The following is a 14,520-nucleotide window of genomic DNA, read 5'->3' on the forward strand; positions in this document are numbered from 1 at the left end:
CATGAGTAGCACACAAATAAAACATGAGTCTGCTGTGATTGGTCAGCTTCGGTGGCCTGATTAAGCTCCGCCCACAACTCTGCATCGTGTCCTCACTGTAAAACGCCTCATATTAGCTCTACTAAATGTGTTTTTTGTTCATTCTTGGAACAGATACGAGTGCTCAGGTGGCAAGAATAACCATAAAAGAAGATAAAACATCTGATTGTGTGTATTTGTGTGTTCTGGTTCCAACAGCTAATGGCTAGTAGCTCATTCCTCCTTGGGAGCGGCAGCTAGCCCCTGCTAGCCCCTGGCTAACTGCTCCTCATACTTTGAGCTAGCTTCTCATTGCTAATTGCTAATTAGCTGTAGACAAGGACGTATTAATATGCTGTTTAAGATAATGTTGAGATTTGATCTAATAAAACCAAAATATGGCTTTTTTTTTTACCTATTTTAATAAATTTGCAATAACACGGTTGTCATTAGAGGTTTTGGTCCGGATTGTGTTGTAAAAACAGCTCTAATGCAGACTAAAACCAGCCGTTTTAGCACTTTTAGCATTAATTTCAGTTGATGTTCTTGGAAATATCAAACACACGGAAAGTTTTGGGCCACAAACAAAAGAAATGAATACCGTAAAAAGTTGGGAAACATTGCTCCGGTGGCAGGGATGAAGGATGGTCGGTGGTTTGACTCCAGGCTCAGAAACAGAAAAACGTGTGTTTGACAGCAGCTTTATTTGGAATTCAGCTGCATTAATATAAATTTACACTTACAAAACGATGCAAAAAGACTCAACTTTGCAGCATGTAAAGAGCGCTCATCTGGGTGTGCGAGTTCGGTTTAAGAAAGCTCCATTTTCTACAGTTTGGGTTGGACTAACATGCTTGTGTGCATCTTAAAGGTCTGGTTGCAGTGGGACAAACACAATAATTAGATGTTGTGAATGCTAACATGCTTGGTGAAACCTGGGTGAACCTTACATCTGAGGATGAGTGCAGACGGGAGGATAAATCCTCAGATTCATGTGATTGTCTGTATAGAACTGAATGGCTGTCCTGTTGGTTGCTGATGGACACAAACACCCCTCGAGTTGTAAGAACGCTGCAAGCTCGCAGGGCTTAAAAAACAAAGACAAACGGATAAAAGATGAGGTGATTCCCCTGTGTGGGGAACCCTGCTGGAACCAGGCTATCACCTGGGTTCCCACAAGCCTTCCACACTCTAAGCAGAAGGGTTGTGCAGCGTTATCAGACATTAAAGGGCTCCTAAACAGCACAGATGGGAAAACTACCTGCAGCCACAAGCCTAAAAAAATAGAAAAAAACCTTTCATTCACATATTTGAATACTCTGAATCACATCTTTGGCTGGTTCAGGTTGGAGACGACATCATCACAAACTGGCCCGATGTGTTTTCCGGTGCAAAAACAAGGCGGAGAGCTGGTCTGCTGCACAAATACGAGCGTTTCTTTACATGTAAACCAAGAAAAAGGCCAAAAAGCCAAACGGGTAACAGAAAGAGAAGCTAAAAACAGATCCGTGTGCTGCTGTGATTGATTCTGCTCCCAGTGTATGAACAATCAAGGCTTACAAAGCTCAGAAATTGAGGGATCAAATCACATGGTGACACTGCCGCCTCTAAAATAAACTCCTCTCTCATCCTTCAGTTTTTCTCCCACAGGTGCATTTAAAGCGGCCGTCCTGATTGGCTCCACCTCCGTCTTTCTGTCCGTTCACCAGACTTCCTGTTCTGCTTCACTCCATCTTGGACATCTCAAACTTTGTCACCATGATTTCCTGAAACACAGAAACAGAAAGTACAGGTTCGCTTCTGTCTTTGTCCATCATTTGAACACCAAAACCACATTCTGCCTGCAGTCCTGACCTGTCCCCAGCAGAGAAACAACCACCCCCCCGCCCTGCTGCACACCTTAAGACCTGTTTAAGGAAGAATGGGACAAAATAACAGCTGGAACTCTGCATCACCTGGTTTCCTCAGAGTCAGAACGGCTTTAAGTGTTGGCAGAAGGAAACAAAGTGCTTGGTCATTATTTGGTATATTTTGATCATTATTTGGTGTAATTCGGTCATTATTTGGTATATTTTGATCATTATTTGGTGTAATTCGGTCATTATTTGGTATATTTAGATCATTATTTGGTATAATTCGGTCATTATTTGGTGTAATTCGGTCATTATTTGGTGTAATTCGGTCATTATTTGGTATATTTTGATCATTATTTGGTGTAATTCGGTCATTATTTGGTATATTTTGATCATTATTTGGTATAATTCGGTCATTATTTGGTGTAATTCGGTCATTATTTGGTATATTTTGATCATTATTTGGTGTAATTCGGTCATTATTTGGTATAATTTGGTCATTATTTGGTGTAATTCGGTCATTATTTGGTATATTTTGATCATTATTTGGTGTAATTCGGTCATTATTTGGTGTAATTCGGTCATTATTTGGTGTAATTCGGTCATTATTTGGTATATTTTGATCATTATTTGGTGTAATTTGGTCATTATTTGGTGTAATTCGTTCATTATTTGGTGTAATTTGGTCATTATTTGGTATATTTTGATCATTATTTGGTGTAATTCTGACATTATTTGGTGTAATTCGGACATTATTTGGTGTAATTCGGACATTATTTGGTGTAATTCGGTCATTATTTGCTATATTTTGATCATTATTTGGTGTAATTCGGTCATTATTTGGTATATTTAGATCATTATTTGGTATAATTCGGTCATTATTTGGTGTAATTCGGTCATTATTTGGTATATTTTGATCATTATTTGGTGTAATTCGGTCATTATTTGGTATATTTTGATCATTATTTGGTATAATTCGGTCATTATTTGGTGTAATTCGGTCATTATTTGGTATATTTTGATCATTATTTGGTGTAATTCGGTCATTATTTGGTATAATTTGGTCATTATTTGGTGTAATTCGGTCATTATTTGGTATATTTTGATCATTATTTGGTGTAATTCGGTCATTATTTGGTGTAATTCGGTCATTATTTGGTGTAATTCGGTCATTATTTGGTATATTTTGATCATTATTTGGTGTAATTTGGTCATTATTTGGTGTAATTCGTTCATTATTTGGTGTAATTTGGTCATTATTTGGTATATTTTGATCATTATTTGGTGTAATTCTGACATTATTTGGTGTAATTCGGACATTATTTGGTGTAATTCGGACATTATTTGGTGTAATTCGGTCATTATTTGCTATATTTTGATCATTATTTGGTGTAATTCGGTCATTATTTGGTGTAATTCGGTCATTATTTGGTATATTTTGATCATTATTTGGTGTAATTCAGACATTATTTGGTGTAATTCGGTCATTATTTGGTGTAATTCGGTCATTATTTGGTGTAATTTGATCATTATTTGGTGTAATTTGGTCATTATTTGGTATATTTTGATCATTATTTGGTGTAATTTGGACATTATTTAGTGTAATTCGGTCATTATTTGGTGTAATTTGGTCATTATTTGGTATATTTTGATCATTATTTGGTGTAATTTGGTCATTATTTGGTATATTTTGATCATTATTTGGTGTAATTCGGTCATTATTTGGTATATTTTGATCATTATTTGGTGTAATTCTGACATTATTTGGTGTAATTCGGTCATTATTTGCTATATTTTGATCATTATTTGGTGTAATTCGGTCATTATTTGGTGTAATTCGGTCATTATTTGGTATATTTTGATCATTATTTGGTGTAATTCAGACATTATTTGGTGTAATTCGGTCATTATTTGGTGTAATTCGGTCATTATTTGGTATATTTTGATCATTATTTGGTGTAATTCGGTCATTATTTGGTATATTTTGATCATTATTTGGTGTAATTCGGTCATTATTTGGTATAATTTGGTCATTATTTGGTGTAATTCGGTCATTATTTGGTATAATTTGGTCATTATTTGGTGTAATTCGTTCATTATTTGGTGTAATTCGGTCATTATTTGGTATATTTTGATCATTATTTGGTGTAATTCTGACATTATTTGGTGTAATTTGGACATTATTTGGTGTAATTCGGTCAGTATTTGGTATATTTTGATAATTATTTGGTGTAATTTGGTCATTATTGTTATTCAGACCTGTTTAAGGAAGAATGGGACAAAATAACAGCTGGAACTCTGCATCACCTGGTTTCCTCAGAGTCAGAACGGCTTTAAGTGTTGGCAGAAGGAAACAAAGTGTTTGGTCATTATTTGGTATAATTTGGTCATTATTTGGTATATTTGGTCATTATTTGGTGTAATTCGGACATTATTTGGTATAACTTGGTCATTATTTGGTATATTTGATCATTATTTGGTATATTTGGATCATTATTTGGTGTAATTCGGTCATTATTTGGTGTAATTGGGTCATTATTTGGTGTAATTCGGACATTATTTGGTGTAATTCGGTCATTATTTGGTGTAATTCGGACATTATTTGGTGTAATTCGGACATTATTTGGTGTAATTCGGTCATTATTTGGTGTAATTCGGTCATTATTTGGTGTAATTCGGTCATTATTTGGTGTAATTCGGACATTATTTGGTGTAATTTGGTCATTATTTGGTGTAATTCGGTCAGTATTTGGTATATTTTGATAATTATTTGGTGTAATTTGGTCATTATTGTTATTCAGACCTGTTTAAGGAAGAATGGGACAAAATAACAGCTGGAACTCTGCATCACCTGGTTTCCTCAGAGTCAGAACGGCTTTAAGTGTTGGCAGAAGGAAACAAAGTGTTTGGTCATTATTTGGTATAATTTGGTCATTATTTGGTATATTTGGTCATTATTTGGTGTAATTCGGACATTATTTGGTATAACTTGGTCATTATTTGGTATATTTGGTCATTATTTGGTATATTTGATCATTATTTGGTGTAATTCGGTCATTATTTGGTATATTTTGATCATTATTTGGTGTAATTCGGTCATTATTTGGTGTAATTGGGTCATTATTTGGTGTAATTCGGACATTATTTGGTGTAATTCGGTCATTATTTGGTGTAATTCGGACATTATTTGGTGTAATTCGGACATTATTTGGTGTAATTCGGTCATTATTTGGTGTAATTCGGTCATTATTTGGTGTAATTCGGTCATTATTTGGTGTAATTCGGTCATTATTTGGTGTAATTCGGACATTATTTGGTGTAATTTGGTCATTATTTGGTGTAATTCGGACATTATTTGGTGTAATTTGGTCATTATTTGGTGTAATTTGGTCATTATTGGTATTCAGACCTGTTTAAGGAAGAATGGGACAAAATAACAGCTGGAACTCTGCATCACCTGGTTTCCTCAGTGTCAGAGCGGCTTTAAGTGTTGGCAGAAGGAAACAAAGTGGGAAAAGATTCACTGTTTTCTGATCTTTTTCACCCTGAATTGTAGCAACGTCTGTTTCTGACGGCTGTTGATTTAAATTAAGACTTTATTTGTCATGAAATACACTAAATTACTCCTCTGCATTTAACCCATCCACACGTGCACGTGCACGGGGTCACACACTGGAGCGGTGGGCGGCCAATCACAGCGCCCGGGGGTACGAGGGCATCTTTTGGGTGGTGAGAATGGGAATCGAACCGCCAACCTTCAGGTTATTGGTCTCACCACTGAGCCAGATTTTAACTGTTGTTTCTTCAGCAGATTTGGTGCTCAGAGGACAGACTTTTACCTTTTATTAGGGTTCTTTCGAGGGATTTTCTGACTTTGAAATTAAGAAACAGTCGAATTTAAGGACTCAAACCAAACCAATCAGGAAAAAAACCATCATCAAGTCGGAGGTTCAACAAACCGGCTGTGAGGACGACTGTGAATTGTCATAGCATCGAGTTTAAGGCCTCTAATCATTATTCTCACAGTCTGAAAATGTACTTTGGCTTCATAAAGCCTCGCCTTAAGACTGCTGCAGGACTGATACGAACCTCTCTGCTTTGTTTGGGCGCTGGAATAAAGGAATAAACAGCTGGAACACAGAAAAGGTTCATCATGCAGCGGCTTAGAGAGGATGTTAGCAGCCGATCAAAATCCAGGTTAACGGGATTTATCAGAATCACAAAACAGCAACTGAAGCACATAGATGGACACAAAGTGGGAAAAGATTCACTGTTTTCTGATCTTTTATGGGATGCTGCAGGTCTGAGGTGTAAAAATGATGTTTGTTCACAGATTAAATGAAGCTGAACAGGAAATATGTTGAGTTCAGACTGTCTGACAGGAAGTAAAAGTAAGAGAAAACATCAAAATAACGTTTTTTGCAGAAAACTATCCCAAGTTTTTCCAATTTGTGGCTGTAAAAGTTATTTTAAGCCTTTTAGGAATGTTATAACATGTAAAACTGATCAGTTTAGTCTGTTTATGGGGTTGACAGAATGAGTAAAGGCTGAAAATCAAGGCTGAACCTCTCTGCTTTGTTTGGGCGCTGGAATAAAGGAATAAACAGCTGGAACACAGAAAAGGTTCATCATGCAGCGGCTTAGAGAGGATGTTAGCAGCCGATCAAAATCCAGGTTAACGGGATTTAACAGAATCACAAAACAGCAACTAAAGCACATGGAGACAGAGCTGAGCTTCAGGCTGATGGCAGCAGGGTAAAGTCATCTGCCTTTCCTCTTTAATCATCACAAATTACATTATTTGCCATTGCAGGGACAGCAGATGGTTTAGATATCAGATTTCACCATAATTTCCTTCTTAAACAGCAAGAATCCGCTGCATAATCTGCCATAAAGAGGCACTTATGTCACTTTAATCTGCTTCTGCAACAAAGGAGATTCATGACGCTGTTACTCACGCAGCCTGGACACAACTCACACTGATATTAATGCACTAAACTCACCTGAAAGAGTCTGAATGCGGCCTCCAGTGTGCACATAACTACTATTTCTATGCATTTAATCCCTCTCAGGGTCCCTAGCAGCTTATATAACCCATTGATTTCACATTAGAGGCACTTGGCTGATTGCTGGATGCCTTAAAAGGGGCTCAATCAGGAGATGAAGGAGAATATTTGGAAAATGACCTGAATAAACCGTTAAATAGGAGATAAACCAAAAATATCTTGAACTGAAACGAATGATTCAACTTCATCAGCCTCCGTTATTCATATGATAAACAATCAGCGAATATTATTCCATTTTGTGCATTTATGGCTGCAGAAGCATTTAAAAATCAAACAAGCTCCGCTCGCCATGACAACAAGGATGAGGATAAACAAAGTGTGATGCAACAGATGAGCTCCTGGTTGTTTGCTGCCCCCTGCTGTTCACAATCTCAACTGTGACAAAGAAGCGCCTCCTGCACATGAACAGATCCACGCTTTTATCTCCCTCTGTGGTGTTAAAGAGCTTCAGAAACTCGTCTTTTCTCTCATTCTAACTCCTCTCCTCACGTATCCTCATGCGTTTGCTTTTGCTTTTGCTCAACTATGATTATTTTCAGGCTAAAAAGACTCTTTAACAGGTTATAAATCAATCAAAACAGCCAAGTAACTCACTTTTCCTCTAAACCAATCCCCTTCCTGGACCCTGGTTACAAACTCAACCGGCTAAAAAGAGTCTTTAACAGGTTATAAATCAATCAAAACAGCCAAGTAACTTACTTTTCCTCTAAACCAATCCCCTTCCTGGACCCAGGTTACACACTCAACCAGCTAAAAAGACTCTTTAACAGGTTATAAATCAATCAAAACAGCCAAGTAACTTACTTTTCCTCTAAACCAATCCCCTTCCTGGACCCTGGTTACAAACTAAACCAGCTAAAAAGACTCTTTAACAGGTTATAAATCAATCAAAACAGCCAAGTAACTCACTTTTCCTCTGAACCAATCCCCTTCCTGGACCCGGGTTACAAACTCAACCAGCTAAAAAGACTCTTTAACAGGTTATAAATCAATCAAAACAGCCAAGTAACTCACTTTTCCTCTAAACCAATCCCCTTCCTGGACCCTGGTTACAAACTAAACTGGCTAAAAAGACTCTTTAACAGGTTATAAATCAATCAAAACAGCCAAGTAACTCACTTTTCCTCTAAACCAATCCCCTTCCTGGACCCGGGTTACAAACTAAACCGGCTAAAAAGACTCTTTAACAGGTTATAAATCAATCAAAACAGCCAAGTAACTAACTTTTCCTCTAAACCAATCCCCTTCCTGGACCCTGGTTACAAACTAAACCGGCTAAAAAGACTCTTTAACAGGTTATAAATCAATCAAAACAGCCAAGTAACTCACTTTTCCTCGAAACCAATCCCCTTCCTGGACCCTGGTTACAAACTCAACTGGCTAAAAAGACTCTTTAACAGGTTATAAATCAATCAAAACAGCCAAGTAACTCACTTTTTCCTCTAAACCAATCCCCTTCCTGGACCCGGGTTACCAACTAAACCGGCTAAAAAGACTCTTTAACAGGTTATAAATCAATCAAAACAGCCAAGTAACTCACTTTTCCTCTAAACCAATCCCCTTCCTGGACCCTGGTTACAAACTAAACTGGCTAAAAAGACTCTTTAACAGGTTATAAATCAATCAAAACAGCCAAGTAACTCACTTTTCCTCTAAACCAATCACCTTCCTGGACCCAGGTTACAAACTAAACTGGCTAAAAAGACTCTTTAACAGGTTATAAATCAATCAAAACAGCCAAGTAACTTACTTTTCCTCTAAACCAATCCCCTTCCTGGACCCGGGTTACAAACTCAACCGGCTAAAAAGACTCTTTAACAGGTTATAAATCAATCAAAACAGCCAAGTAACTTACTTTTCCTCTAAACCAATCCCCTTCCTGGACCCAGGTTACAAACTAAACTGGCTAAAAAGACTCTTTAACAGGTTATAAATCAATCAAAACAGCCAAGTAACTTACTTTTCCTCTAAACCAATCCCCTTCCTGGACCCGGGTTACAAACTCAACCGGCTAAAAAGACTCTTTAACAGGTTATAAATCAATCAAAACAGCCAAGTAACTTACTTTTCCTAAAACCAATCCCCTTCCTGGACCCAGGTTACAAACTAAACTGGCTAAAAAGACTCTTTAACAGGTTATAAATCAATCAAAACAGCCAATTAACTTACTTTTCCTCTAAACCAATCCCCTTCCTGGACCCGGGTTACAAACTCAACCGGCTAAAAAGACTCTTTAACAGGTTATAAATCAATCAAAACAGCCAAGTAACTTACTTTTCCTCTAAACCAATCCCCTTCCTGGACCCTGGTTACAAACTCAACCGGCTAAAAAGACTCTTTAACAGGTTATAAATCAATCAAAACAGCCAAGTAACTTACTTTTCCTCTAAACCAATCCCCTTCCTGGACCCTGGTTACAAACTCAACCAGCTAAAAAGACTCTTTAACAGGTTATAAATCAATCAAAAACAGCCAAGTAACTCACTTTTCCTCTAAACGAATCCCCTTCCTGGACCCTGGTTACAAACTAAACTGGCTAAAAAGACTCTTTAACAGGTTATAAATCAATCAAAACAGCCAAGTAACTCACTTTTCCTCTAAACCAATCCCCTTCCTGGACCCGGGTTACAAACTAAACCGGCTAAAAAGACTCTTTAACAGGTTATAAATCAATCAAAACAGCCAAGTAACTTACTTTTCCTAAAACCAATCCCCTTCCTGGACCCTGGTTACAAACTCAACCAGCTAAAAAGACTCTTTAACAGGTTATAAATCAATCAAAACAGCCAAGTAACTCACTTTTCCTCTAAACCAATCCCCTTCCTGGACCCTGGTTACAAACTAAACCGGCTAAAAAGACTCTTTAACAGGTTATAAATTAATCAAAACAGCCAAGTAACTCACTTTTCCTCTAAACCAATCCCCTTCCTGGACCCGGTTTACAAACTAAACCGGCTAAAAAGAGTCTTTAACAGGTTATAAATTAATCAAAACAGCCAAGTAACTCACTTTTCCTCTAAACCAATCCCCTTCCTGGACCCTGTTTACAAACTCAACCGGCTAAAAAGAGTCTTTAACAGGTTATAAATCAATCAAAACAGCCAAGTAACTCAATTTTCCTCTAAACCAATCCCCTTCCTGGACCCTGTTTACAAACTCAACCGGCTAAAAAGAGTCTTTAACAGGTTATAAATCAATCAAAACAGCCAAGTAACTCACTTTTCCTCTGAACCAATCCCCTTCCTGGACCCGGGTTACAAACTAAACTGGCTAAAAAGACTCTTTAACAGGTTATAAATCAATCAAAACAGCCAAGTAACTTACTTTTCCTCTAAACCAATCCCCTTCCTGGACCCGGGTTACAAACTCAACCGGCTAAAAAGACTCTTTAACAGGTTATAAATCAATCAAAACAGCCAAGTAACTCACTTTTCCTCTAAACCAATCCCCTTCCTGGACCCGGGTTACAAACTCAACCGGCTAAAAAGACTCTTTAACAGGTTATAAATCAATCAAAACAGCCAAGTAACTTATTTTTCCTCTAAACCAATCCCCTTCCTGGACCCGGGTTACAAACTCAACCGGCTAAAAAGACTCTTTAACAGGTTATAAATCAATCAAAACAGCCAAGTAACTTACTTTTCCTCTAAACCAATCCCCTTCCTGGACCCGGGTTACAAACTCAACCAGCTAAAAAGACTCTTTAACAGGTTATAAATCAATCAAAACAGCCAAGTAACTTACTTTTCCTCTAAACCAATCCCCTTCCTGGACCCTGGTTACAAACTAAACCGGCTAAAAAGACTCTTTAACAGGTTATAAATCAATCAAAACAGCCAAGTAACTCACTTTTCCTCTAAACCAATCCCCTTCCTGGACCCGGTTTACAAACTAAACCGGCTAAAAAGAGTCTTTAACAGGTTATAAATTAATCAAAACAGCCAAGTAACTCACTTTTCCTCTAAACCAATCCCCTTCCTGGACCCTGTTTACAAACTCAACCGGCTAAAAAGAGTCTTTAACAGGTTATAAATCAATCAAAACAGCCAAGTAACTCAATTTTCCTCTAAACCAATCCCCTTCCTGGACCCGGGTTACAAACTCAACCGGCTAAAAAGACTCTTTAACCGGTTATAAATCAATCAAAACAGCCAAGTAACTCACTTTTCCTCTAAACCAATCCCCTTCCTGGACCCTGTTTACAAACTCAACCGGCTAAAAAGAGTCTTTAACAGGTTATAAATCAATCAAAACAGCCAAGTAACTCACTTTTCCTCTGAACCAATCCCCTTCCTGGACCCGGGTTACAAACTAAACTGGCTAAAAAGACTCTTTAACAGGTTATAAATCAATCAAAACAGCCAAGTAACTTACTTTTCCTCTAAACCAATCCCCTTCCTGGACCCGGGTTACAAACTAAACCGGCTAAAAAGACTCTTTAACAGGTTATAAATCAATCAAAACAGCCAAGTAACTCACTTTTCCTCTAAACCAATCCCCTTCCTGGACCCGGGTTACAAACTCAACCGGCTAAAAAGACTCTTTAACAGGTTATAAATCAATCAAAACAGCCAAGTAACTTATTTTTCCTCTAAACCAATCCCCTTCCTGGACCCGGGTTACAAACTCAACCGGCTAAAAAGACTCTTTAACAGGTTATAAATCAATCAAAACAGCCAAGTAACTTACTTTTCCTCTAAACCAATCCCCTTCCTGGACCCGGGTTACAAACTCAACCAGCTAAAAAGACTCTTTAACAGGTTATAAATCAATCAAAACAGCCAAGTAACTTACTTTTCCTCTAAACCAATCCCCTTCCTGGACCCTGGTTACAAACTAAACCGGCTAAAAAGACTCTTTAACAGGTTATAAATCAATCAAAACAGCCAAGTAACTTATTTTTCCTCTAAACCAATCCCCTTCCTGGACCCTGGTTACAAACTAAACTGGCTAAAAAGACTCTTTAACAGGTTATAAATCAATCAAAACAGCCAAGTAACTCACTTTTCCTCTAAACCAATCCCCTTCCTGGACCCTGGTTACAAACTAAACTGGCTAAAAAGACTCTTTAACAGGTTATAAATCAATCAAAACAGCCAGGTAACTCACTTTTCCTCTAAACCAATCCCCTTCCTGGACCCGGGTTACAAACTCAACCGGCTAAAAAGACTTTTTAACAGGTTATAAATCAATCAAAACAGCCAAGTAACTTATTTTTCCTCTAAACCAATCCCCTTCCTGGACCCTGGTTACAAACTCAACTGGCTAAAAAGACTCTTTAACAGGTTATAAATCAATCAAAACAGCCAAGTAACTTACTTTTCCTCTAAACCAATCCCCTTCCTGGACCCGGGTTACAAACTCAACCGGCTAAAAAGACTCTTTAACAGGTTATAAATCAATCAAAAGGTGCAGAGTCATGCCCCAAAAAGCTCTCATTTTCAGGTTCTTTTACAACAAAAAGCTCTTTTTAGGGGCCCGGCTGCTGGAGCTGGGCTCTAATGAAGCGAGAACACGAGGAAACGTACCTCATCGGAGTCCAGCAGAGGCGGCAGGGCGCTGCCAAGAGGAGAAAAAGACTTTCATTAACACGAGTCTGAGTTTCAGTCTGAGCAGAACAGCATCGAAAGGTCATACCATGGAAATACATCCGATTTCTGTATAAAAATTATGTGACTTACACCTCTGCCACAGACGAAGGGATGTTCTCCTCGACCCATTTCAGATCCTCATCCTGTGAAAACCACAAAGTATCACATGTGTTACAGGATTAGAAGAAAAAAACAGCTAACTTTGAGCTAAAATGTCCCCCACTCACCACTTCCCATCTCTACCATTAGGTGGCAGTATGCCTTTAGTTCCCATCTCTACCATTAGGGGGCAGTATGCCTTTAGTTCCCATCTCTACCATTAGGGGGCAGTATGCCTTTAGTTCCCATCTCTACCATTAGGGGGCAGTATTCCTTTAGTTCCAATCTCTACCATTAGGGGGCAGTATGCCTTTAGTTCCCATCTCTACCCTTAGGGGGCAGTATGCCTTTAGTTCCCATCTCTACCATTAGGGGGCAGTATGCCTTTAGTTCCCATCTCTACCATTAGGGGGCAGTATGCCTTTAGTTCCCATCTCTACCATTAGGGGGCAGTATTCCTTTAGTTCCCATCTCTACCATTAGGGGGCAGTATGCCTTTAGTTCCCATCTCTACCATTAGGGGGCAGTATGCCTTTAGTTCCCATCTCTACCATTAGGGGGCAGTATTCCCATCTCTACCATTAGGGGGCAGTATGCCTTTAGTTCTCATCTCTACCATTAGGGGGCAGAATGCCTTTAGTTCCCATCTCTACCATTAGGGGGCAGTATGCCTTTAGTTCCCATCTCTACCATTAGGGGGCAGTATTCCTTTAGTTCCCATCTCTACCATTAGGGGGCAGTATGCCTTTAGTTCCCATCTCTACCATTAGGGGGCAGTATGCCTTTAGTTCCCATCTCTACCTTTAGGGGGCAGTATGCCTTTAGTTCCCATCTCTACCATTAGGGGGCAGTATGCCTTTAGTTCCCATCTCTACCATTAGGGGGCAGTATGCCTTTAGTTCCCATCTCTACCATTAGGGGGCAGTATGCCTTTAGTTCCAATCTCTACCATTAGGGGGCAGTATGCCTTTAGTTCCAATCTCTACCATTAGGGGGCAGTATGCCTTTAGTTCCCAACTCTACCATTAGGGGGCAGTATGCCTTTAGCTCCAATCTCTACCATTAGGGGGCAGTATGCCTTTAGTTCCAATCTCTACCATTAGGGGGCAGTATGCCTTTAGTTCCCATCTCTACCATTAGGGGGCAGTATGCCTTTAGTTCCCATCTCTACCATTAGGGGGCAGTATGCCTTTAGTTCCCATCTCTACCATTAGGGGGCAGTATGCCTTTAGTTCCAATCTCTACCATTAGGGGGCAGTATGCCTTTAGTTCCCATCTCTACCATTAGGGGGCAGTATTCCCATCTCTACCATTAGGGGGCAGTATTCCCATCTCTACCATTAGGGGGCAGTATTCCCTAACCCTGCAAGTAACCTGATGAAGTTCCCCACATGGAAAACCAGCTAACGTTGAGCTAAAATGTCCTCCACTCACCACTTTGTTGGCTTTGGCCGTCCCGTTGGTCTCGTTCTTCATGCCCCTCATCTTCATACCTTCTGCAGGCGCCAACACAACAGAGAGCATTTCACTGACAGCACAGATAACTCAGCCTCAGGCTCCTGAAGCTTTAAATGTGACGAAAGGAAAAGGAGAAGAAGGTTTCTGACCAAAAGCCTCATTCATCATGGGCTCCTTCTCCTCTTCTTCACTCTCTTCATCCACCAGAGGGCTGAAGGCATACCTGTAACAGAGAGACAGACACCGGGCTTTGATTCCCAACTCAAGGGCGAACACCGGCGCTAACCGCCCCGGCGTGGCCTTTACCTCTGGTTATTGGCCGATGGTCGCCATAGGAACATGATGACCAATAAGATGGTGGAGAACAGGAAGCGCCAGAAGGCATCTTCTATCCACAGTTCTCTCCAGTCCTGCAGGCACAGAGCGAAAGAACAG

General features: G+C 39.2%; 1 protein-coding gene across 2 annotated transcripts in view; it reads right to left on the bottom strand.

Moving 5' to 3' along the window:
* Positions 1-515: 515 nt before the first annotated feature.
* LOC140313899 (transmembrane protein 87A) overlaps positions 516-14,520 on the bottom strand; it is a 31,056-nt gene continuing 17,051 nt past the window's right edge. Inside the window, exons 16-21 of one of the 2 annotated variants that reach the window (XM_072391885.1) lie at positions 14,392-14,495; positions 14,235-14,308; positions 14,062-14,120; positions 12,619-12,671; positions 12,466-12,496; positions 516-1,784 (exon numbers count right to left, since the gene is read on the bottom strand). In XM_072391885.1, the coding sequence (XP_072247986.1) occupies positions 1,743-1,784; positions 12,466-12,496; positions 12,619-12,671; positions 14,062-14,120; positions 14,235-14,308; positions 14,392-14,495 (363 nt within the window). In that variant the 3' untranslated portion in view covers positions 516-1,742. Of the gene's footprint in view, positions 1,785-12,465; positions 12,497-12,618; positions 12,672-14,061; positions 14,124-14,234; positions 14,309-14,391; positions 14,496-14,520 lie in introns of both variants that reach the window. The other variant, XM_072391884.1, reaches the window with a different exon arrangement.

The sequence above is a fragment of the Leuresthes tenuis genome, unplaced genomic scaffold, assembly GCF_036924035.1.
Source record: "Leuresthes tenuis unplaced genomic scaffold, fLeuTen1.0.hap1 SCAF_9, whole genome shotgun sequence".
NCBI classification, from domain to species: Eukaryota; Metazoa; Chordata; class Actinopteri; order Atheriniformes; family Atherinopsidae; genus Leuresthes; species Leuresthes tenuis.